Genomic DNA, 21894 nt, shown 5'->3' on the forward strand with positions numbered 1-21894 from the left:
CAGCACGAAAACATTAAGTTGGTGACGGAACCAGATCCCAAAGCCCCATGTCCTCAGCTTCCCTGTGTATGAAATGTCTGGAGGACACAGACCTGGAGCGACACACACTGGAGGTTGTCTCAGGGTGGACTTGGCCTGCGGGGAGGCGTGGACGTTGGGGAGAAACAGCGAGTGCCTGAGGATGTGTCCAGGAGTTCTTTCTGGGTTGATGAAAATTTCCTGAATTGATAATGCTGATGGCTCCCAGGTTGGGGATAGGCGAGAAACTCCTGAATCGCACGCTTTGAATGAACCTGGTGCTTCGAGTGAGTGAACGGATTTTGTGAGTTACATCTCAGTAAAACTGTCGTATTCTTGAAGGATTTTTTTTTTTTTTAAAGATTTTATCCATCTATTTGACAGGCAGAGATCACAAGTAGGCAGAGAGGCAGGCAGAGAGAGAGGAGGAAGCAGGCTCCCTGCTGAGCAGAGAGCCTGATGTGGGGCTCGATCCCAGAACCCTGGGATCATGACCTGAGCTGAAAGCAGAGGCCTTAACCCACTGAGCCACCCAGGTGCCCCTCTTGAAGGATTTTAAAAAGTGCGGAAGACCTCTGAATTTCTTCAGAGTGTGTCCTACAGTCAGGGACAAAAGCCCGATATAACGATCTATAAAGGCAGGCCCACAGACATTGTTTTTCAGTAAATCTCGTTGCCCAGTGAGTGGATTGCTAACTGCTCATTGCTACGGTGCTAAATCATTACTGTGTGACATGTAAGTGCGGTGATGTCATAGAACATAAAGTAATGAGTTTTTCTTTATCTCCAAAATGTCTTTGTTTTCTGTCTGGTGATAAATTCTGTGGCTTTTTCCTTCTTTAGTGCCTTGTCTTGACTGTCTGGGGATAGCTCTTGTTAGAGATATTCCTTGTCGGGGACAGGTGGGGTTGCTGACGCACATTGTCCATGTGGCGAGTGTCTCCCACGGGATGGCCACCGCAGCGGGGTTGGTAGTGTTTTCTGCGGAAGCCACGTTGCTCCTAGAAGGGGGTGGCTCACCACCAGGCAGAGCACCGGGCTTGGGGCGGGGACATATTTGGTTCTGATGGCTCCGTAGTGCTCCCACCGTTCCCTCTAGCAGGTTCTCTTCCCACAGATCCTGGTGGGGGTGGCTTTTCTCCTCATTCAGGGCCAGGTTCAAGGGCCACGCTCTGGCTGCAGGAGTGTGCTCAGGAAACTGCACCGCAGCTGCGGTGGCTTAAACTGAGGAAGGTCATGGTTCTGGAGGCCGGGAGTCCGAGAGAAGGTTCAGGGCCATTGCTTCTGAGGGCGTGGGGAGGGGATCTGGCCCAGGGCTCCCTCCTTGGTTAGGAGATGCCATCTTCTCCCGTTGTCTCTGCGCACCTGTCTGTCCAAATCCCCTCTTCTTACCGGCATACCTGGCACAGTGGCTCGGGGTCCAACCTAATGACCCATCTTAACGCAGACCCCATGTCCAGGAGAGGTCCTGGGGGTGGGACCCAGACCGTTGGCTCTGGCAGGGACACAGCTCCGTGCCTACACTCCCCACTGACCAGCACTGCCTCCCCAGCGGTTGACCAGAGCCTCGTCTCCCACTCTGTCGCAGGCGTCCCCCCCCTTTGTTTCTTGCCCAGAGCTTCATTCATTTACGGATTTCCTCACTTCTGGTTTCTAGTTCCCTCTTTCAGCCCAAACGGGCAGAAATTCCCTAGGAACCAGGACTTCTCTGGGTCCTGCTCACTGCTGTGTCTCCAGGACGCAGCCCAGACCCAGCACACCCGGTGCACCTCGGTGGAAGGAAAGAACTCACAGGCGTTTTAGTGCGATGACCGTTTCCAGGCTCTGCGTCCCCGAGGAGTGGGGTGGGCAGACGCTCCGGAGAAGAGACTTGATGTCATGTAGTCATAGACAAGGAACTCTGAAGTCCCCTCCTGAGAACTAAACTGTGGCCAGGAAAGGACGCGCCTTCAGAAGGAAGTGGGTGGGAAGGCTGTTCTCATGCGGCAAGACACGGCACTTGGGCATCCGATGATTGAGTCTTATGTCACTGTCTCAAGGTGTGATGTCACCTCCTTAAAAACAAGCTGTCTGGAAGAAAGGTGAGGTGCCAGGGCAGGACGAGGGCGTGAAGCTGGTCCCGACAAGACCCGGCTGGCAGCGGTGTCTGGTGTTCTGCGGTGTTGGGAGGTGGGTGCGTGCACCCCGCACACGCTTTCTGCTGGTGAACACAGACGAGGCTCGTGCGGCACAGAGCGGGGGGACAGCAGTCCACACCTGGTTCCGGGGTTCCAAGAGTGACAGGTTCAGTCCACACACCCTGATTTCTTCTGGTGGAGTTTCTCCACCTGTCATCAGTGGATGGAAACGTCCAATTCCACCTCGAAAAGAACCGTTGTAGCTCGTGCCCCATTTTCTGCAGAGCTTCCAGAAGATTCCAGAGACGCTGCCTCCCCTCCACACACAGATCCGTCTCCAAACGCAGCTGCTAGGGCTCCCTCCGCCAAGGCCGGAAGTGCGGGCCCCGTCGCCTGTACTTACGGAAGGAATTCTGATTTCCGGGATTCCGGGTTTTCTGGTGGAGAGGTTAGCTTGTGTCTTCCCAGCCTTGACCAGCGCGTGTCCGGTACAGTGGCAGCTGCCTGTCAGATGGGGACAAGGCGGGTCTGAGAGTCCCCACAGCACACCGCGTTGCACTTGGATCTTATGTTGCTCAAGGTAGAATGTTTCTCAGCGCGGACGCCTAGGGCATCTGGGGAGCAACGCTTGGATGCAAGAGACCATCTTGTGCCTTGAAAAACACGTCACCTCCCTGCAGGCCCCTCTCCACCACCCCGAACGAAACTCCAGTGACACCATTTTCATGTGACGCCTCAGTTTCTCAAGTGGGAAGGGCACAGCACGGCCACACAGCTGACACACTTTGAAACTAGCCACAGCCGAAAGGGCAGAGTCCCAGCTGTCCTCGGAGAGCCCCTCGGTGAACCTGCAATCACTCGGGTCTCGGTCCAGAAGCCAAGAGCCCAAGAACTGCCTTGTTTCTCTTGGGCTTTGGAACATGGCCTCCTCCCCGGGGCAGCGGAAATGGACCAGGAGGCAGCCTGCGCATGCGCGCGTGTTCTGGGGCGGGAGGAGAACCCAAGTAGGAGGCCTGTGGTAACAGCAAACTTTTCTGTACTATTTCGTTTCACTCTGTGGGGTGGTCCAGTCCCTAACAAGCCCAAACTTGGAACCACACGTTCGCTGTAGGAATGTTTGCCCTGCGGCTCACGCTTCCAGCTTGCGCTTGATTTCTGGAGTCTCTCCGGGAGAGATGTATTTTAGCGAATGAGATTTTTATATGCTTCCCTGGGAAAACAACACTAATTCTGGGAGGTCGAAACAACCCTTCCTTCCAAAGCGATGCGCATTCATTCTGTGATTAACCGCTCCGGTCATCTGAATGGGCCCTAATGACATGCACCAGGACCACTCCCCTGAAATCAGCTTCATTCAGAACCCTCAACCCAAAGGTTATTTTGGAGTTTTCAAAAGGAGCACAGCATCAACACTGAAGACAGATTTGCCAGCAGCTGCCTTGCCGTTGAAGGAAACGAGATCTGACAGCAAGTGCCCCGCAGTGACGCGCCACGTGCCAGTGATGAAATCATCCCTGAATTCTGCTTCACTACTACTTCGGACCTTGAGCCAGAGAACCCGTATTCCCAGACGAGGGAGCAGTTCAGCCCCCGCTCCAGGCCGTGGCGGGGAGAACGTGCCTTTCTGAAGCTGCAGGGAAGAGCGAAGGGCGCGGCTCCGGGGACGAGGGCGGCTGGGGGAGCCGGGGGCCACCTGGCGGCTGGGATCTGGGTCCGCCTCCGCCTGAAGACCAGCGGCTTATGGTCGGCGCGGCGCGCTCCGGCCTCGAGGCCCGGTGTGGCGCTTCTGCCCTGGCCCCGATGCTGCTTTGGGTTTTGCGTTGTGCTTTTTTAAAGGACGCCACGAGGAGACCCTAGGCAGGGGACGGGACGCGGTCCTTTGGTGCAGGGAGGCCTACTGTTTGGCACCTCGGGAAGTGCAGTGCTGCGCGGACCCAAACCCTACCTGTTGGCAGCAAGTTCCGTGGATGCAGCTCGCGTCTGGAGGGGATGGACAGGACAAGGAGCCGGAAGGACAGCGTCGCTCCCCGCAGGCAGGGCTCAGCTGCTGAGACAGGACCTGTGGAGCCTGCTCCGAAGCCCCGGAGGCCCAGTGCCAGCGCCGCCCGCCCTCTAGCAGGTCCCCGCGCTAGCGCTGTGCACGGCTGCCCCGTGCTGCTGCGGCGCGAGCCGGAACCTGCTTCGGGAGCTCCCGAGTGAGTGCTGGTCTGGACGGGGAATCGGAGGCCGCCCTGTGCTGGGCTCGCTCTCGAAAGGGAGGCCAGCCCGCGAGGATGTGACAACAAGACAAGAGAAAGGAAAAAGTCCTTTCCGGAGCCGAATGCTAGATGAGGGGATCAGCTCTCCCCTCACGCCCCTGCCCACCCCCTCCCAGTGCACCCGTCACCCCTGCTCCATGATGGTCCCCCACCCCCACCACATGCACAAGTCCCACCCTTGTCGTCCCCTGAATTCCGGGATTACAGAACACACTGAGAAGGAGGAGAAGAAAATCACGAAGGGGGCTTCTTGCCCAAACACACCTTCACCCCATTTCCTAGCCCCACCTCTTCCGACTGCTGCTGTGCCCTCTATCAAGGATACTTAGCAGGTCAGAGAGGTGACCTTGTTTTGTTTTGTTTTGTAGGTGGCAAGGACAAATGGCAAAGAGAAACGAAATATTTTTTTTTTTTTTAAACTACTTTTGAGGAGCGCCTGGGTGGCTCAGTGGGTTAAGCCTCTGCCTTCGGCTCAGGTCGTGATCTCAGGGTCCTGGGATCGAGTCCCGCATCGGGTTCTCTGCTCAGCAGGGAGCCTGCTTCCCTCTCTCTCTCTGCCTGCCTGTGATCTCTGTCTGTTAAATAAAACAAACAAAAACTACTTTTGAGGTTCCCAAGAAAGGCTGTTTTCCACGGCTCTGAGCGGCACAGACCTTGATGGACAAGGACACCCCCGCAAATGAGACTGGGAGGGGCTGCTGGTTCCCGGCCCCATGTTGGGGGCTCGCGCTGGGGCCTCACCTCCAGGATGGCAGCGGACATGCCCTCGGACACGGAGCTGTTCACCACCGCGAAGCAGTTCTTCAGGGCCGCATGCAGGTCCTCCTGGGGCATCTCTCCGAGCAGCCGCACCCCGGCCGTCCTGAAACAGCAGCAGGGGATGGCTTTCTGCCTCTGCAAGTCCGGCGGGGAGGGGGCCGGGGGAGGACAGCCACTCTCCGGACGGAGAAGTCAGCCTTAGGACGGCACAGTAGGGAGGGGGGTCTCCGTCCTTCCCTGCCCAGATGAGCCGCCCTTGCTGTGACTCATGCCCCCAGGTACCGCAGGTCTAACGTAGGTTCTGGCCACTTTTTCTAGTAACACAATCTTGTTTCAAATGTTTGGACAGTAGCAGACATACAAGAAACAGAAACAGAAGTGCCACAATGGAGGCTACAACAAACGCCCTGGTGCCCACCGCCCAGAGGTTTTGTCTTGGGTTTTTTTATCCAGCAACGCTGATGCGCGTTCATGCAACACCCTCTCCACACTCACATTAACTGTGTGTGGTTTTATCTGCAGGCGAGTAATTAAAGATGCCTGTGTATCTGCAGAGAGAGATCAGGACTTCCCAGTCCCCTGTGCAGACCATGGCCGGTGGCACGGAGGGGCCGTCCTGGGGGGCCGTGGGGAAACCATCTAAAAGGGGGCTGACCCAAATGGGAGATGAACTTTTTGGTCCCTACCCTTTCCTGTACCCCCACTAAACACTGGGAGAGCATTGGAGGGGCCCTGGGGCCACCTGTCACCCTAAGGATGTGGTCCTGGGCCAACCACCTCTGGTGGTTTCTTATGTGAGGCATTAGCCGCAGTGTGTTCAAGCCGGTGTCTGGACTGTCTGGAATGGGCTGGCAAACGCACCCTCGTTTCCCTCGGTTCCACCAAGTGCTTGATATTTTAGGTCTTTTAATTTTTGCCAGATTGACCAGTGGAAATTAGAACTTCAAAGCATTTCCCTGCGCGAGTGAGTGCGGGTATCTCCACCCCCATGGGGGCTGCTCACGCTCCCAGCGTGGCATCCTTCCTGTCAGGTGGGGGAAGCAGGAGCGCCTGGACCCCCCAGGGAGGTGACAAGGGGCAGCCGGGAACAGCGCGCCTGGGCGCAGCGAGTGTGGCGCAGGCACAGAAATGGGGGGAGGGACTGGCTGCTGGGCTTCCTCTCCTGCAGGGTGCTGCTCGCCCCCTCGCTTACCTCTTTACTCTGTCCTGCACTTCTCTCGTGAACACTGGGTCGACCTGAAAAGAGACAGAGATTGTAGGAAAAGCCTTTCATGAGCCCAAGTCTCACAAGAACGGCCTATCATTGCCGCAGAGCCAGACTCAACTCAGGGAGGAAAAAGCCCAGCGCAACAGGCACTAACGCTGGCTACACTACTATGGATAGCAGGGGGTGGGGCCCTGGGGAGGGGCGCGGACAAAAGCGCAGCCCTCCTGTCTGCTGAGCCTGCGGCAGCCCCGGGACAATGCCCCGCCCCCTGCAAGGTCAAGGTCTGGAAGCAGAAGGCAGGCCCAGCCACAGGGCAGTCCGGCGGAAGGAAGGGTCTGCGTCATTCATTGCAGTGGCAGATTTTGTCATAAAACCTTTGAGGCAGAATGAGTTGGATCCTTAGCATATCCAAGACAAAAGATCTGATTAAAATTTTATTTTTGACAGGGAACCTTCCCAGAAGCACAACTTCAAAGCCAAGGCCACGTCCATCAAGCTGATGCGTGGACAGACACCTTCCCTTCCACACCAGGGAATATAATCCATCACGAGAAGGAACGAAATGCCGACACGTCCCCAGCACGATGACCCCAGAGAACACGGCGTTCCGTGTGTGCGGCCGGTCACTGAAGACCACAGGCGAGGTGAGTCCGAGCCCACACAACACCCAGAATGAGCAAATCCCAAGAGAAGGGAGACGGAGAAGTGGCTGCCAGGGTCTGGGGGGGCAGGCGCTGGGGAGAGGCTCTGACAAGCCTGGGGTTTCTCCTGGGGGGATGCAAGTGTACCCGAGTTAGAGTGACGTTTGCAAAACCGTGTGAACATACTAAAAACCACTGGGTTACAGACCTTAACGTGATCTGGACGGCACACGAAGTATATCCCATGAAAAAGGAAAAGAAAAAGCCAAGTAAAACTTCAGTTAGTCACAAGCTAACATCCTCGAGCCTGGACTTCCTCCTGTCTCGCACCCGGAAGCGCCGTGTCCTTCGGCACAGGGCCCGCGTTCGTCCCTGCAGCCCTGCTGGCTGACGTGGTGAGCCAACGCGGAGGCTGAAGGCAGCGTGTCGGGGCCTCTGGGACCCCAGGGATTCCTGCCCCTTGCAGCGAGGCTCGGGGTTTGAAGCGACCCATCCGTAGACCCGTTAAGGGCCAGGACAGGCGACGTGGGCCGTGTGGGGCTCATGCGCTCAGGTCCCCCCGGCCGCTCACGAGCTCCCGGCTGTGCCTGCATCGGGGACCTCTCTGGGCTCCAGTTTCCTTGGCTGCAGAGTGGCAGTTGTCACAGGGCCTCAGGAGGGTGGGGAGGCTCGAATGAGTCCCAGTGGTTCAGTGCCTGGGACTGCCCGAGGTGCCGCGGTGACGGCTCTGGGGCGCCTGCAGGAGAAGGTGAGTACCCTGTGGAAGGCAGGCGCGTGAGAGCTGCAGACCTCAGCCCCCGCGCCGCACCCGCCACCTCCTGGAGACGCGGCCTCGCACCTGCACGCCCAGCACTGAGCAGGGAGAGCGAGACGCCCCCGGTGCCTGGTGTTCGCACAGGGACGCACACGCTTGTGACCCTCGGAAGCTAGACTGAAGGACGGCTGGAGCACGTGGCCTCTTCTTCGGCGGCCTTACTCTCGGGGGTACCCAGAGGACGTGAGGGGACACTGTCCCACTGTCCTAGCACTCCCACGAGCCCAGCCAGGGTGGAGCCCAGCGTATGTTCGCATCTGACTGGCCCCAGTGCAGACTCAGCCAGCGGACCTCGGCTTTGCCCCTGGCCTTCTGTGCAGCATGCTGGCAACCAGGAAATATTTTTAAATACTTTTAAAAATAACACTTCTAAAATAACAACTTGTTAAATAACTTTTAAATATAACTTTAACACTTTTAAAATAATTTTTAAAACAACAACTATTCTTAAGTTGATGCTCTGTGTCAACAAATCTTGAGCACTTCCTCAAAGACCCAGACAGGGGAGGGCAGGAACACATTTTACTAACACAGTGTCTGCCGGCTCGTCCCGTCCTCCTGACAAGCAAGCAGTGGGCGCAGATTCCACTTCGGTTCTCATTCACGCTCTAGCGGTAGGTATTAGAGTTACAAAACAAGTCGGTTTGAGGACTATGACAGCGTCCGTCTACTTTATCGCGCCAACTGAAAAAATGCTGTGCCTTCCAGAAACTCCATTTCCGTTTCTTTTGGCAAGGGAGCGCCATGCGTGTGTTGGACCCCAAATCCTTCAAACCGCTGGCACCGACTGGGATGTATCCCAGAAGCTAGCGCAGCCGGTCTGGAGGCGCAGGGAACACTGAAACTATCCCCAGGAAGATGTTTCTGGAGTTTAATGTATTTTAAGAGCAAGGTGACAGGACGGCCAGAAGACAGATGCACCTACACGCGGGACCGCTTACGAGGGAGAAGAGCCTGCACGTGGCTGGGATCCCGTGTGAGCTACAGATGGGCGAGCACCGTTTAGTTGCCGTCCATAAACGATCTGCTCACGCTAAGAAAGTCCCAGTGCTTGCACGATCCAGAAAGCCTTCACAGGTTTGTGTAGAATTGTTACAAACTTCAGTTGCTGACGTTTCTTGCCGAAGCCCTTTGACCTGCACAAGTGCTTTACACGTCTCTACTTTCGTGTTAAACATTTGCACACAAAGTAGAAATGCTTCCAAGACCTGACTTGTGCCCCTGGGTTTCCATTCACGGTCACATACCGGGGCACCTGCTGCCCCTCGGGGGGAAGTAGCTGATGTTCAGGACGACCAGTAACAAGAAGAGAATCTTTTGTGGGGTCTTTTGTTTTTAAGATTTTATTTATTCGTTTGGGAGTGGGGCAAGAGAGAGCATGTGCACAAGGGAGAAGCAGGTTCCCCGCTGAGCAGGGAGCCTGATACGGGGCTTGAACCCAGGACCCTGAGACCATGACCTGAGCTAAAGGCGGACGCTTCACTGACTGAGCCCCCCAGAAGCCCTTGGTTTTTGCTTTTCTGACAATGAACGGTTTCCCGTCCAGAGCGTTCCTGAGTAGGTTCTTCACATGCGCAGCCCGCCAACCTTGTCTTTGGCAACATTATCACACCTGGTGTGGACAGCACACAGGTTGGTCTCTTCCAAATAGCCCGATAGCCCTCACTTGCCTCCTGCACAGCACCTACAGCTGAGCCCGAAAGCTCGGATCTGCGGGAAGTCCCGGGCAGTTCCAGCACCAGACGCCCAAAGCCAGGTCGGAGCCTGACTTGGGATGAGGACAGCTTCCAGAACGCCCCAGTGCGGGCCTGGGAGGATTTCTTCAGCCGCCAGCAGAGGGCGCCCGCTCGCAGGCGGGTTTTGCAGCCAGTGGCCTGGCCAAGTGCCTCTGCGGGAACCCTGCTCTGAGGCCTCCCTGCCTGCCCCCCCTTCTACTCTGGGGGCGCTGGGCCAGCTGGAAGCAGTGCCAGGGCTAGAGATGGACCCCTGGAGCCTGCAACACGCTCCCCACTTCTCGAAAGATCTTCAAAGGAGAAACTCATACTTCTGGATGATTTGGTGTTTATGGCCGTTAAGAGTCCGTGTTTACTTGCCACGGTCTCTGGGCCTAACCTACGCTACGTTCTCTGCGTGCATTCACTTACTTCCTGCCAGCGATCCTGATGTGAAAACCCCACCTCACACGAGAGGACTGTGCAGCCCAGAGAGCTCGTGTAGCTTAACCACCGTCACACAGCTGAAAGGTGCCGGGCCAGGAGACGGAACGCCCTGCTGCCTCTCTGCTGTGTCCCCAGGGGTTTTATCCACTAGTTCACGGAACAACAACGTGCACTACGGAATCAGTACCTGCTTACCTGTGTATTTTCCCATGATAAGCCTGTCTGTAGCTTTCTAGTTCCCTCCCTGACTGGCCACTCTCGCCACGAGCGATGCCCCCTTTCATCCCTGGCCGACGCCCCCTCCGTGGGAGACTTTCCCTGATCACCCAAACAAGAAGCGACGTCTCCTTCCCCCCCTTTCCTTCCACCTGATACCAAACGCAGGCCTGCCCAGTCTGCTGCTCGTCCGCCTTGCCCCCGTGTGCATGTCCTTTCCCGCCAAGGGAATGTCTTGCACACAGCGCTCTGCTTGGTAACATCCGCTAAACGCATGGTTTGTTTCCGTCTGGCCCTTCCCTTCTGTTTTTATTCCTGATTCTTTCTGTTGAAATGATCTTGAACAATGGAATTACATTATAATCCCAATAGCTTATCATGAAAAAGCAAACAGCCTAATGAAAGCCTTCTTTTGGCTTTCCATAGTAATTGTCAAATTCATACTTTACATACGATCATTTTTAGAGATCCTTCATGTTTAGTTTTGTTAGCTTGCTTCTGTCACAATTAACTGCTTAGAAAAAAGCAATTCATCGAGGAAAACTTTAGGAGTCTGCTGAAATACTAGCATGTTAACTAAAATTCAGCTGAAGGTCTAACCGCTTTCAAGCTGGAAGTACACACTGCATGACACTTGCCAGGATTTACCTTCCACCTCGGTTCATTTTCAAATCTCCCAGTGAAGCCAAGTGGAACAGAATACAAGATAAAGAAAAAAAGGGTAGATTTTTTTATGTAATGAAAGCACCTTATGAAATTTTAAAAAGCAAAAGCATTGTAAGGAGCAAAGAAGATTCTCATTTCCTCCCTCTAAGCTTATTAATTTCTGAGCCGAAGATACGGTTTCAACTCCAGGCTTAAGGAAAATCATCTCTGATATAAGACATTACTGTGGGAAGTCATTAAGCTGTCCTGCTCAGACCGAGTGCTCATACCACACTCCTTATCAAGGAGCGCCAGCAGATGCGGCCACTCGAGACCCTCCTGGAAGCAGAAGCCACACGCTTTGCTAAAATGGTTGAACGGAGAGATCAAAGCGGCTTTAATAGGAAACCAAAACCAGACTGAGACCATCCTACAGCTAACCCGGGATCCCAGCGTGTCCGGGCCGCAAGGAGACATTAGCACGTGCTGCGCTTTCCCACGTACGTCATCTAGGACGCTGCCTGCGAGCCAGGCGCTGTTCGAGGCACCGCGCCAGTACTCAGTCCCCGCGAGAAATGGTGAGGCAGGTGGCACTGTCTTGGTCATGTCTACTTTGCAGATGGGGAAGCTGAGACACAGGCAGGGGACACCCAGCTCACTGCAGGGTCCGAGCGTGCAACCGCCGTACTACCCGGCCACACGGAACTACCTGCTGCAGGACGCGGATGATGCCACAGGGTTTAAATGAATGACTACGGAGATCCCGTACGGGACGGGGATCCCCATTTTAAAATGTTCTTGCTAAGAACGGCCACGGAGATAAACACGTCTGGCACCTAAAAAATGAAACATACACAGCATCTGTGATTTTTGAAGCGACTTAAGGACATTCGTGTGACAATTTTATAAACGGGGACTAGACCGAATAAACGCTGGGTGGGCAGAGCAACGCCATGCCCTCTGGGCCAGGCCGGGGGAAGCGGCAGGAGCCTGTGAATGCTCCACGGCCCCGGGCCCTCCCTTGTGGACACAGCCCCCGTCTGTCCTCTGACTGGACTGTGTGCCTCGTGACTGCAGGTGTCACGTCTGTGCCATGTGCTCTGTATGTCTACAACACAGCGGCTCTCAGTACGAACTTCTTGAAGGACTGAATAAAGAAGTCCGGTTTTGTAGATGTGAACGTACACGCGTGCACACAGACACGTTTATAACAACGTGCATAGTGTCTTTGTGAACGAACAACAGCATAAATAATGGTGGCCCGGTCTCCTGCAGAGACTCTGCTCAGCATGGCTGTCGCCCAGCAGCCCATCCAGAGGAGGACACAGCAGATTCAGGCAGCCGAGCACAGTCTTCCCCACCGAGGGGCGTTCTTTCTGTTTCCCCAAGGAAAGCACTGAGGCCACCCCAGGGACCCAACGTTGTGGCTGTTTACTCCCATCAACTGACTGATAAATGTCTTCCCTTCTTCCGTCCGCACGTTTGGACCAACAGGGCATTTGCACGTGCCGCGGATGTCTACTTTCTCCTCGGACTCTTCAGCATCCACCTCTTCTGCCAGAGCCCCTTCCTTTGGTTCTTCCTCACCTCCTCCCGTGGACACAGTTGGTCAAAGTGGAACCGGGTGCCTAGTGCTCTCCTTACAAAAGGGTGGGATGTAACCCGAACTGGGTCCCAGACCTGGAACCAAAGGATCCGGAGACTATGAAGTGGGTGGAGCTGATTCCTCCCCAGGGGGTGTCCTGGACGGCACCTTCCCGGCTGATCTCTAGTCCCCAGCTACTCTCATGGTGGCTCTTGTCTTCCTGTAAGTTGCATTTGGAGTTGGAGTGACGCCTGCGGCCGAGGGACGCTGGCTGAGCGGTGCTGATTTCCTCACTGGTGTGTCCTATGTGACGGGGCTCCATGCACAGAAAGGACCAGAGGGACCCCTTCTGTGTGCACCGTGTCGATTCCCTAATGAGAGACTGTTCCAGACGCCTTAGCTCACCGAGTCAGTGCAGTTTTGTCCAGGGAAGCCAGCACGTGACCTCTGTGTAATTCGTAGCGAAAGAGTTTATTCAGCCACAGAACTTCGCAGTTAACAAAGGAGGACGCAGAATGAGGAGTGAATTTCCGTCAGATGTCACAAATAATGGCAGTCTCCTACACGACACAGTCGTTAAAGCATGGGTTTTGGTGTGTCCCAAGGTTTGAACTCCGACCCACTTTGAAAATCCATTTCCAGATTAATCACCGATGTTGCAAGGATTCAATTTCAAGTGTAAAATTCACGCCCCCCTCGTTTGGTCTTCAGACATGATGTCAGATTGAATCCTCGACCATGAAAGCAGACAGATGTCCGGAGATCCTGTAAGGATGAGCGTGGGGGGCTGGGCTGGGCGGGCGGTCCGTGAGAGCAGAGCTGCCGATCCTGACTGAGCCAGGCCAACGTCTGGGGAGAGGCGCCCACGGCGGGGCTGCCGCGCACGCTGGCCTCGGAGAGAATGGACACCTAGTGGGACAGACCCCATCCGGCGCGGCCAAGTCAGTGATTTTCACATGTCAGATTAGGAAGCAAATCATGAGACTGATTTTTGGGCAAAAACAAGCTTTTTAAAAAATAACATGGAAGAGAACAGCATCACATAGCAAGGGACAGCACAGTCTTCCAGAAAGGACCAGAGTTAAGCGTCTGACTCTTGATCTCAGCTCGGGTTTCAATCTTAGTCGTCGTGTTCAGGCGCTGCTGGGCGTGGAGCTGCGTCAAGAGCAAGGCCCAGAGTGCAGAGCTGTGTGAAGCGAGAGCAGCCCCGTCTAGTGACGCTCGTCCGGTGATGTGCGTGTGTGCGTGCACGCACCCTGTGCTGCCTGGGTCTGCGCCCCCCACTGCCCCCCCCCACCGCGCGCGTGCATCTCCACTGTCTTCAGAGATGTCCCCTGTTAACTGCAAACTGGCCGTGGCGGAAGCTTCCACACTGTGGCAACAGGCCACTGGGGCTTCCAGAAAAAGGCTCCCTGCCTTGCTCCCCACGAGCACCAGTTGCTGGACACTCACCAGCGTACCCCAGGTCACGGTTAGGAAGCAAACATGTGAGCCTTAGACACCAGCCCGCCCAGGTTCCCAGGGGATCTGAGATGTGTGTCTGGACGCATCATGTCTGTCTTCCGTGGGACGCAAAGAATCAAAAAGAGAACAACTTGTCTGGAAGAGTTTGTGACCCTGTGGATTCGATGCTGCCTTTTAGAAGCTCAAATTATCCTGTCTGCTGAGATGGCACCACGGTTTGGATGGGGCTTTTTGTTTTCCCCTTAGGTCTGAGAGAGACCTCTTATGGGGTAGGGGTATTTCTATGGCCTGTTGTGTCCCCCACACCCCTAATTCATACCCTGAATCCGAATCCCCAAAGATGATGGCGTCAGGAGGTGAGGTCTTTGGGAGGTGAGTGGGTCGTGAAGGTGGAGGCCTCAGAAATAAGTTCAGTCTTAACCGATGGGATCAAGTCTCCCAAATGACCCCGGAGAGTGTCCCTCGGCTATGAAGAGGCCTCGCCGGCACTTCCCTCTCAGACTTCCGGCCTCCAGGACAGGAGAACCAGGTCTCTGTCGCTGGTCTGCCAGCCCATCCATGGGATTCTGTTGCCCAAACGGACCAGACGTGTATGAACGTGTCAGACCCGAAGGCTTTACTTCTGTACTCAGGCCAGGAAGGGCGTGACGCCGCATTACCGAAGCCGACTGAGGTAGGGGAGAACCGTCTCCCTGGGCAGTGGGGGAGAAGCAGGCGGACCCCAGGAAAGCTCCAGGCGGAGGGTGCCCATGACACGGGCAGGTGCTGACTCCTGCTTCTGCTGGGTGGAGAGATGTGCCTCCCGTTTCCCGCTGCGGTTTCGGTTCACGGCAGTGCAGTGCCTTGTAGAAGACGCGCCTTCGATCATTGGTGATCGGTGAGCTGAAGGGCCATGAGTCTCTGGTCATAACCTTTCACGGAGGGTCCTGGACCCCCAGCTCAAGTGTGCCGTTTCCTAGCCCCCACCCCCCGTCACTGCTTGGGGTCTTTGCTCCACAAAAGCAGACCAAGGTGGGCTGTCCACGCAGCTCCCGACAGTCCCTGGGGGCCCTGGCAGGCGTTCTAGCTGGCGACCGTCCTGGGGCTCGTCTCAGACCTGCACTTGCCAAGCAAGCCCTGTTCTTCGGCATTGCAGGGCTACTACTCCGGCTGGGAAATAGCCCGGAGGAGCCCCTGGAAGCTCTGGAATCAGGAACGCTCCTGGTGACGCGCTCTCCAGCATCGCCACAGACCTGCACTTCCTCCCCTGGCGCCAAACCACCACCTCCTTCCAGAAGCTTAAGACACAAAGAGCTATAACAGCGATGCACGTTGTAGGCCCCGTGTGTGTGTGATAGCAAGTGGTACAAAGACCGCATTTCTTTGGGATGTGAGACACAGCGTCACCGTTCAGTTGAAATGACAAGATGACAACCGTGTCTCCCGGAAGACCAGCGCTTGAGAAGCCCTCAGGAGGCAGCCACGCTGGGACTGTCCCCCGCTGCTGGCAGGCTGAACGGAGGGACACAGGTGGGTCTGGGGAGGGGACTCCAGGGCCAGCCGCCCCTCCCTGCCACCCCTCCCCTGGCCACTGCCCCAGCTCTGGCGACCCCCGGGTCTCCATTCCCGGGGAAGGGGTTGCTGTCACGAGCTTCCTGCTTCTGGAGTGTTCCTGAGCCCCCGGACAGGTTTCCGCACACGGGAACGCGGTACAGAGACCCGGGCGGACGGGGTCGTCTGTGGTGGGGCGCGGGCCGGCGCTTCTGTCCAGCAAGGCCACGTTGTGGGGTCTCTTGCACCCGGACACAAACACTTCATAACAGCTCTTCCCCGGACTCGGGCCATTACGTGCATTTTTGTAATTTGTCGTATCTGCGTACCATCTGTACGGCTCCTTATTTAATATTTTTCTGAAGCCAATTCAATTTATTTTTAAAGAAAATCTTCATAGTTGTAAAGCCAACATCACATGCCATAAATAGAACATCGCCGTGAAAACGGAAATAGTGGAAATGAGAAACCACATCGCTAAATTCTTTCTAAGTCTGAGGCTTTCTCTTTCTGGTACTGGGGGTTTCAGCATCTAACTCAAACTTGTCCTTTCAGTAACGCTCTTCGGATGGAAGGATGGAAACAGAATTAAAACATCCTCGTCATAAACAGCTCGGCCGCGAGGGGACTTCACATGCAGCAGGGCGCCGGGGTCATCTTGTTGCTACCGGAAGGCTGCAGCCGAGCACGTGTGCAGGCGTGTGTGTGTGTGTGTGTGTGTGTGTGAGAGTGAGTGTTGCATCAAACACTCGCACTGAATGTGGAGTGGTTCACTTTTCATGGGCAGAGTCGAGCCCTCGCTATTTTTATTAGGTTACAGGATCTCTTTCCAGGTAAACGTACTGTCTCCAAGTGTCTGGGAATACGGAGACAAGTGTGTGTCCCCCGCTGCATGCCGTGTGTGTCCCCAGGCAGCCGGAACCCATAGAAGAGCGTGCAGAGCAGGTAAGACTGCGGTGTGCGGGGACCCACTCGTTTACATTCTCAGGGGCACCCCCCATGAATACAGTGGGTGACACGGCGAGGTCACAAGCTCAACTATCCCGGTTTGGCAAACAGGACCAAGGAAATGAGCGATGCCTTTCCCCAGGGTGTGCCATCTGCTGCCCTGTCAGACACCCCATGGGGGCACGGTCCCATCGCTCCCTGCTGGAAGCACAAAGTCTGCTTTGTTTCCCACAGCACTTGGAATAAATCATAGTTCGTTCTCAGGAGGAGTCTCCACCCCGATGCTCTGACTCCCGAGTGCTCGGCCCTGCGTGTGGGACAGAGCTGCACGTGCTTGACCTGCATTGTTGAGGGGAGCAGCGACTCTCCTGGAGGCCCGTGCAACGAGACACAGGGTCTCCCAGGGCTTCTGCTGGCCTCTGCTCTCCCGGGCTCATGGATAGTTACTTCCCACACCGCTTGGGTCCTAAATGCAAGTCGGCCAGCTCACCCAGCGCTCGGCAAAGGGACGGCTCTGCGTGGTTTGCTGTGCAGCGTAAAGGAGTATCAGGTACGTGGGCCACGTACCCCGCGCGCCCCACGCACCAACTTGGACTGCCGCATTCCCGTGAAAACCTACCCGCTGTAGCAGTCGATGAGCTGCGAGGAATTACAAAACCTCCTCACCCTTACATGTGATTTTCATTTATAAAAAAGCAGACTTTAATTACTTTGACAGGAAGAAAATAACGTGGTTAAAGAGAAATGTCAACTAATTTTAGAAAACACATAGTATAAAGACAGAGAGGAGAGCAGTGCTTGTGGTGCGCGGACTTACTTCAGGACCTGCGATCACCATGTAGACGTTAGGCTCTTCACGATGCCATTCTTGGGAAGAAAGAGAAAAAAAAATTCAGTGGTTTTATGCCATAGATGGAAATGTAATTAAGTTTAACATTAATTATATGATAATATACATTATTTCTTATCACTGTTCATTCAACAGTAAAATTCTATGTATTTGAAATGTAAACACCGAACGTTGTATTATTCTAAATAAAATGCTTTTTCTAGAATGTTGTGCATTATCCGGATCTCGCCCCTATTGGAGCAACCAGGAGGAAACACTCCACAAGCCAATGTGGACTTAGGGGTGATTCAGGCAATGCAGCAAATCTCCAAACGTATCCTACAAACTGACATGTGTGAGACATTTCCAGGCAAGATTATCTTATTCTTACAATTATTCACTGTTTTTGTGATTTCCTCAGAAGCCGAGGGCACAGGAGAGTAGAAACAGACACTACCCAGTGCTCTTATTTTTCTGGTTGTTTCCAGAGTACCCACCTAGAAGCGGTTCTGCTCATGTGGGAAGACGGAGACGGGAAGACTGAAAATCCTACAGAGAAGTAGGCTGAGACCAGACCCCAGACAGAATTCTGTCTACAAAACGTACCTGAGAACACATCCACCAAGTAAAGAGGGTCCTTAACTTGTCTAAGGCCACACACCAGGAGAAAGATGTGTAAGTTATCAGCACTTTGGTTAATCCCTGCAAGGGAAGAGTTCAGGTGTTCTTAGTGGGGAGAAGGCACTGGACACCACGGGAGCAAAGACCCGAGACGCCACTCCGAAGCCGCAGGGCTCCCACCTCTCCGCACCTGTCCCCCCCGCCCCCCGCCCCCCGTAACCTTCACACAGTTCACGAATGATCTGCCCCTCCCGGTGGGAAAACCTGAGCTGAGTTCAGCCCAGGAAACGGGCTGGGCAGCGAGAAAGGAGCAATTCTTGTGAAGTGTGAGCCGCAGGCCCTGGAAAGCATTTGGCTAGAGTTTCAGTTAGACGAGCATTTCCTTCATGCAAGTGGGGAGCTTTGTGCGGTGACGTGACCCCGAGTCTGCGTGCTCACTGAGCTGCGCGCACTAACATGGACATGCCCACGGGTGCGTGGACTAAAGGCTTTGGGTCGCATGGTGGCTCCTCTCACCGAGAGCTGGACTGGCTTCGGGACCCCTCGGCTCTGGGCCGGCCTGGGGATTAGTGTTGGTCCACAGAGCCCGGGGGGAGGCCGGCGAGTGACTTCCGGGTCGCGGCCGTGGGAAGCCCCGTGTCACTGTCTCTCGCTTCCCAGAGCACTGCCACCTCCCAGCCAGGCCAGCTGCCTCCTTGGGGATGAGGATCTGCGGGGAGACGGCCGGCCGACCCCGCCGGAGCTGCAGGCCTTGGCCCACCGCAGAGGGAGTGCGGGCCCAGCAGCAGACAGGTGGGGCCGGCAGGAGCCGTCCCGGAGCCCGGGCCCAGTCGCCAGCCCCCACGGCCACGGGAAACCGGGGCTCTTTAAGCCCCTTTGTGTTGAGGTGGTTTGAAGTGCAGCAACAGGCCAGTGATCCGACAGAAATGATCCGTGCAGTTAACACAAGCCGACCTAAAACGTCATTCCCAGATGCATGTGCCTGCACCCCAAATCGGGCCGGTGAGAGGATTCGGTGCCCGCGTGTATCTCGCCGCTCCCCGCTGCGCGCACTTCCCGTGTCTCGGTGCCGCTGTGAGCCGTGCACGGCTGCGTCATCAGAACGACAAGGGGACACGGCTGTGCCACCTCCACGTGACCACACACGCTGTGTACTGACTGCCTGTGACACGCGGTAAGGCTGGGTGTCCCCACGGTCTGAAGTAACCGCTGACAATGACATCGAGGTGCGGGGGGTGTGAAGGATCTCCCCACTGTGCTGCGTACCCCGGAACTCACCCCAGGAGGACAAGACGTACTCTGTGACCTAAAGTCCCAGCTGGAAGCCATGTGCAGAATTCGGGTCCCCGATCAGAGGACTTTGAGGCCAGGAGACAAGCTCTTCCCTTTAATGAATGATAACTTGAAGAATTCTTTTAAGGGACTGGAAGGTTAAGTGTGAGACACAGATAAATTCCTTCTTCCGAGGCAGGAACCGTCAGTGAAGCGAAGCCAGACCGTGCATGTCCAGCGAGGACAAAAATCACAAGTGTTGTCATGAAAATCAGTTACTGGTGACATTGGAAAGTTAACAGAGGGACAAGGAGAAAGCCAGGAGATGTGCTATTAACTACATGGGAAGCCTTAGCCCAGGGCCCAGGGCACGTGGGCGTGCATACACGCACATGCACACGTGTGCACATTGTTTTTATATCTAGAACAACTCCCGAAGGGCTGTGTGTCCAGATGTGAGCCCCTGGGTGGGACACAACATCACAGACCCCGTCATGACAATGTACCTGGAATATGTGCTCAAATACATAAAAAGACAAGAAGGAAAGGTGGAAAGAGACACATGAATGTACCAAAAAGGGGGAAAAGTAATGAAAAAAAAAAGTACAACAGCAAAGCAAACACAGAGATGACCCAGGGACAGGAGCCGAAGCGAGCCCGGTCTGAAAACCTGTCTGCCGTCTTGGCAGGAAGACTGCGCTGGCGTCTACACGTGTGCACACAACGGGCATGATGTCGGAAACGAGTCTGTCCCTTTATTTCACTGTGACGCGTGGTCTGGTTTCTGCTCCGGGGATGCCGGGAGAAGTGTGCCTCCGCCCACCCCTACTCAGGACCCCAAGGAAGCCTGCCTGGAGAGAGTGACCCACCAAGGACAACGTTCTGTGACTCGCAGTTGAGTTGGACATGTGGTACGGAAACTTCGTCCACATGATAGATGTGTTTGCATATACACACGGCCCCCATGTTAGCCATATTACACACGAGGAACTCTCATGTTTTCTCTCCCATTTCGGTTTTTTAAAGTGCTGGTTCCTGGGGCACCTGGATGGCTCAATCAGGTGAGCATCTGACTCTTGATCTTGGCTCAGGTTCTGATCTCAGGTTGTGAGTTCAAGCCCTGTGTTGGGCCTGACACTGGGTGTGGAGTCTCCTTAAAAATTATTTATTTTTTAATTTATTAACAAATAATGTATTATTTGTTTCAGGGGTACAGGTCTGTGAATTGTCAGTGTTACACATTTCACAGCGCTCACCATAGCACATACCCTCCCAACGTCCATCACCCAGCCACCCTGTCCTTTCCCCCCACCCCCAGCAACCCTGTTTGTTTTGTGAGATTAAGAGTCTCTTATGGTTTGTCTCCCTCCGATCCCATCTTGTTTCATTTATTCTTTTCCTACCCCCAAGTCTCCCAAGTTGCATCTCCACTTCCTCATATCAGGGAGATCATACAATTGTTTTTCTCTGTCTGACTTCGCTCAGCATAATACCCTCTAGTTCCATCCACGCTTTGCAAATGGCAAGATTTCATTTCTTTAATGGCTGTACAGTATTCCATTGTGTGTATGAACCACATCTTTATCCATTCATCTGTTGATGGACATCTAGGTTCTTTCCATAGTTTGGCTATTGTGGCCATTGCTGCTATAAACATTCGGGTGCACGTGCCCCTTCGGGTCACTACATTTGTATCTTTAGGGTAAATACCCAGTAGTGCAATTGCTGGGTCATAGGGTAGCTCTGTTTTCAACTTTCTGAGGAACCTCCATGCTGTTTTCCAGTGGCTGCACCAGCTTGCATTCCCACCAACAGTGTAGGAGGTTCCCCTTTCTCCACTTCCTTGCCAGCATCTGTCATTCCCTGACTTGTTAATTTTAGCCATTCTGACTGGTGTGAGCTGGTATCTGATTGTGGTTTTGATTTGTATTTCCCTGATACCAAGTAATGTGGAGCACTTTTTCATGTGTCTGTTGGCCATCTGGATGTCTTTGCCGAAATGTCTGTCCATGTCCTCTGCCTATTTCTTGATTGGATTATTTGTCCTTTAGGTGTTGAGTTTGATAAGTTCTTTATAGATTTTGGACACTAGCCCTTTATCTGATACGTCATTTGCAAAGATCTTCTCCCATTCTGTCGGTTGTCTTTTGGTTTTGTTAACTGTTTCCTTTGCTATGCAAAAGCTTTTAATCTTGATGAAGTCCCAGTAGTTCATTTTTGCCCTTGCTTCCCTTGCCTTTGGCGAGGTTTCTAGGAATAAGGTGCCATGGCTGAGGTCAAAGATGTTGCTGCCTGTGTGTCTCCTCAAGGATTTGGATGGATTTATGTCTCATATTTAGGTCTTTTATCCATTTGAGTCTATTTTCGTATGTGATGTAACCAAATGGTCCAGTTTCATTTTTCTGCATGTGGCTGTCCAATTTTCCCAACACCATTTGTTGAAGAGACTGTCCCTTTTCCATTGGACATTCTTTCCTGCTTTGTCGAAGATGAGTTGACCATAGAGCTGAGGGTCTATTTCTGGGCTCTCTATTCTGTTCCATTGATCTATGTGTGTGTCTGTTTTTGTGCCAGTACCATGCTGTCTTGATGATGACAGCTTTGTAATAGAGTTTGAAGTCTGGAATTGTGATGCTGCCGAGTTTGCTTTTCTTTTCCAACATTCCTCTGGCTATTCGGGGTCTCTTCTGGTTCCATAGAAATTTTAGGATTATTTGTTCCATTTCTTTGAAAAAAGTTGATGGTATTTTGATATGGATTGCATTAAATGCGTAGAGTGCTCTAGGTAGCATAGACATTCTCATAATATTT

At 54.1% G+C, this 21894-nt stretch overlaps 1 protein-coding gene across 3 annotated transcripts in view; it reads right to left on the reverse strand.

Annotated features, from left to right (window-relative positions):
- GLT1D1 (glycosyltransferase 1 domain containing 1) overlaps window positions 1–21894 on the reverse strand; it is a 93876-nt gene that overhangs the window by 15677 nt on the left and 56305 nt on the right. For all 3 annotated transcript variants that reach the window (XM_047697510.1, XM_047697511.1, XM_047697509.1), the window contains 4 exons: window positions 17797–17892; window positions 17179–17228; window positions 6345–6388; window positions 5135–5255 (listed from right to left, as the gene is read on the reverse strand). In XM_047697510.1, the coding sequence (XP_047553466.1) occupies window positions 5135–5255; window positions 6345–6388; window positions 17179–17228; window positions 17797–17892 (311 nt within the window). The remainder of the gene's footprint in view (window positions 1–5134; window positions 5256–6344; window positions 6389–17178; window positions 17229–17796; window positions 17893–21894) is intronic.

The sequence above is a fragment of the Lutra lutra genome, chromosome 12 (assembly GCF_902655055.1).
Source record: "Lutra lutra chromosome 12, mLutLut1.2, whole genome shotgun sequence".
Lineage (NCBI taxonomy): Eukaryota > Metazoa > Chordata > Mammalia > Carnivora > Mustelidae > Lutra > Lutra lutra.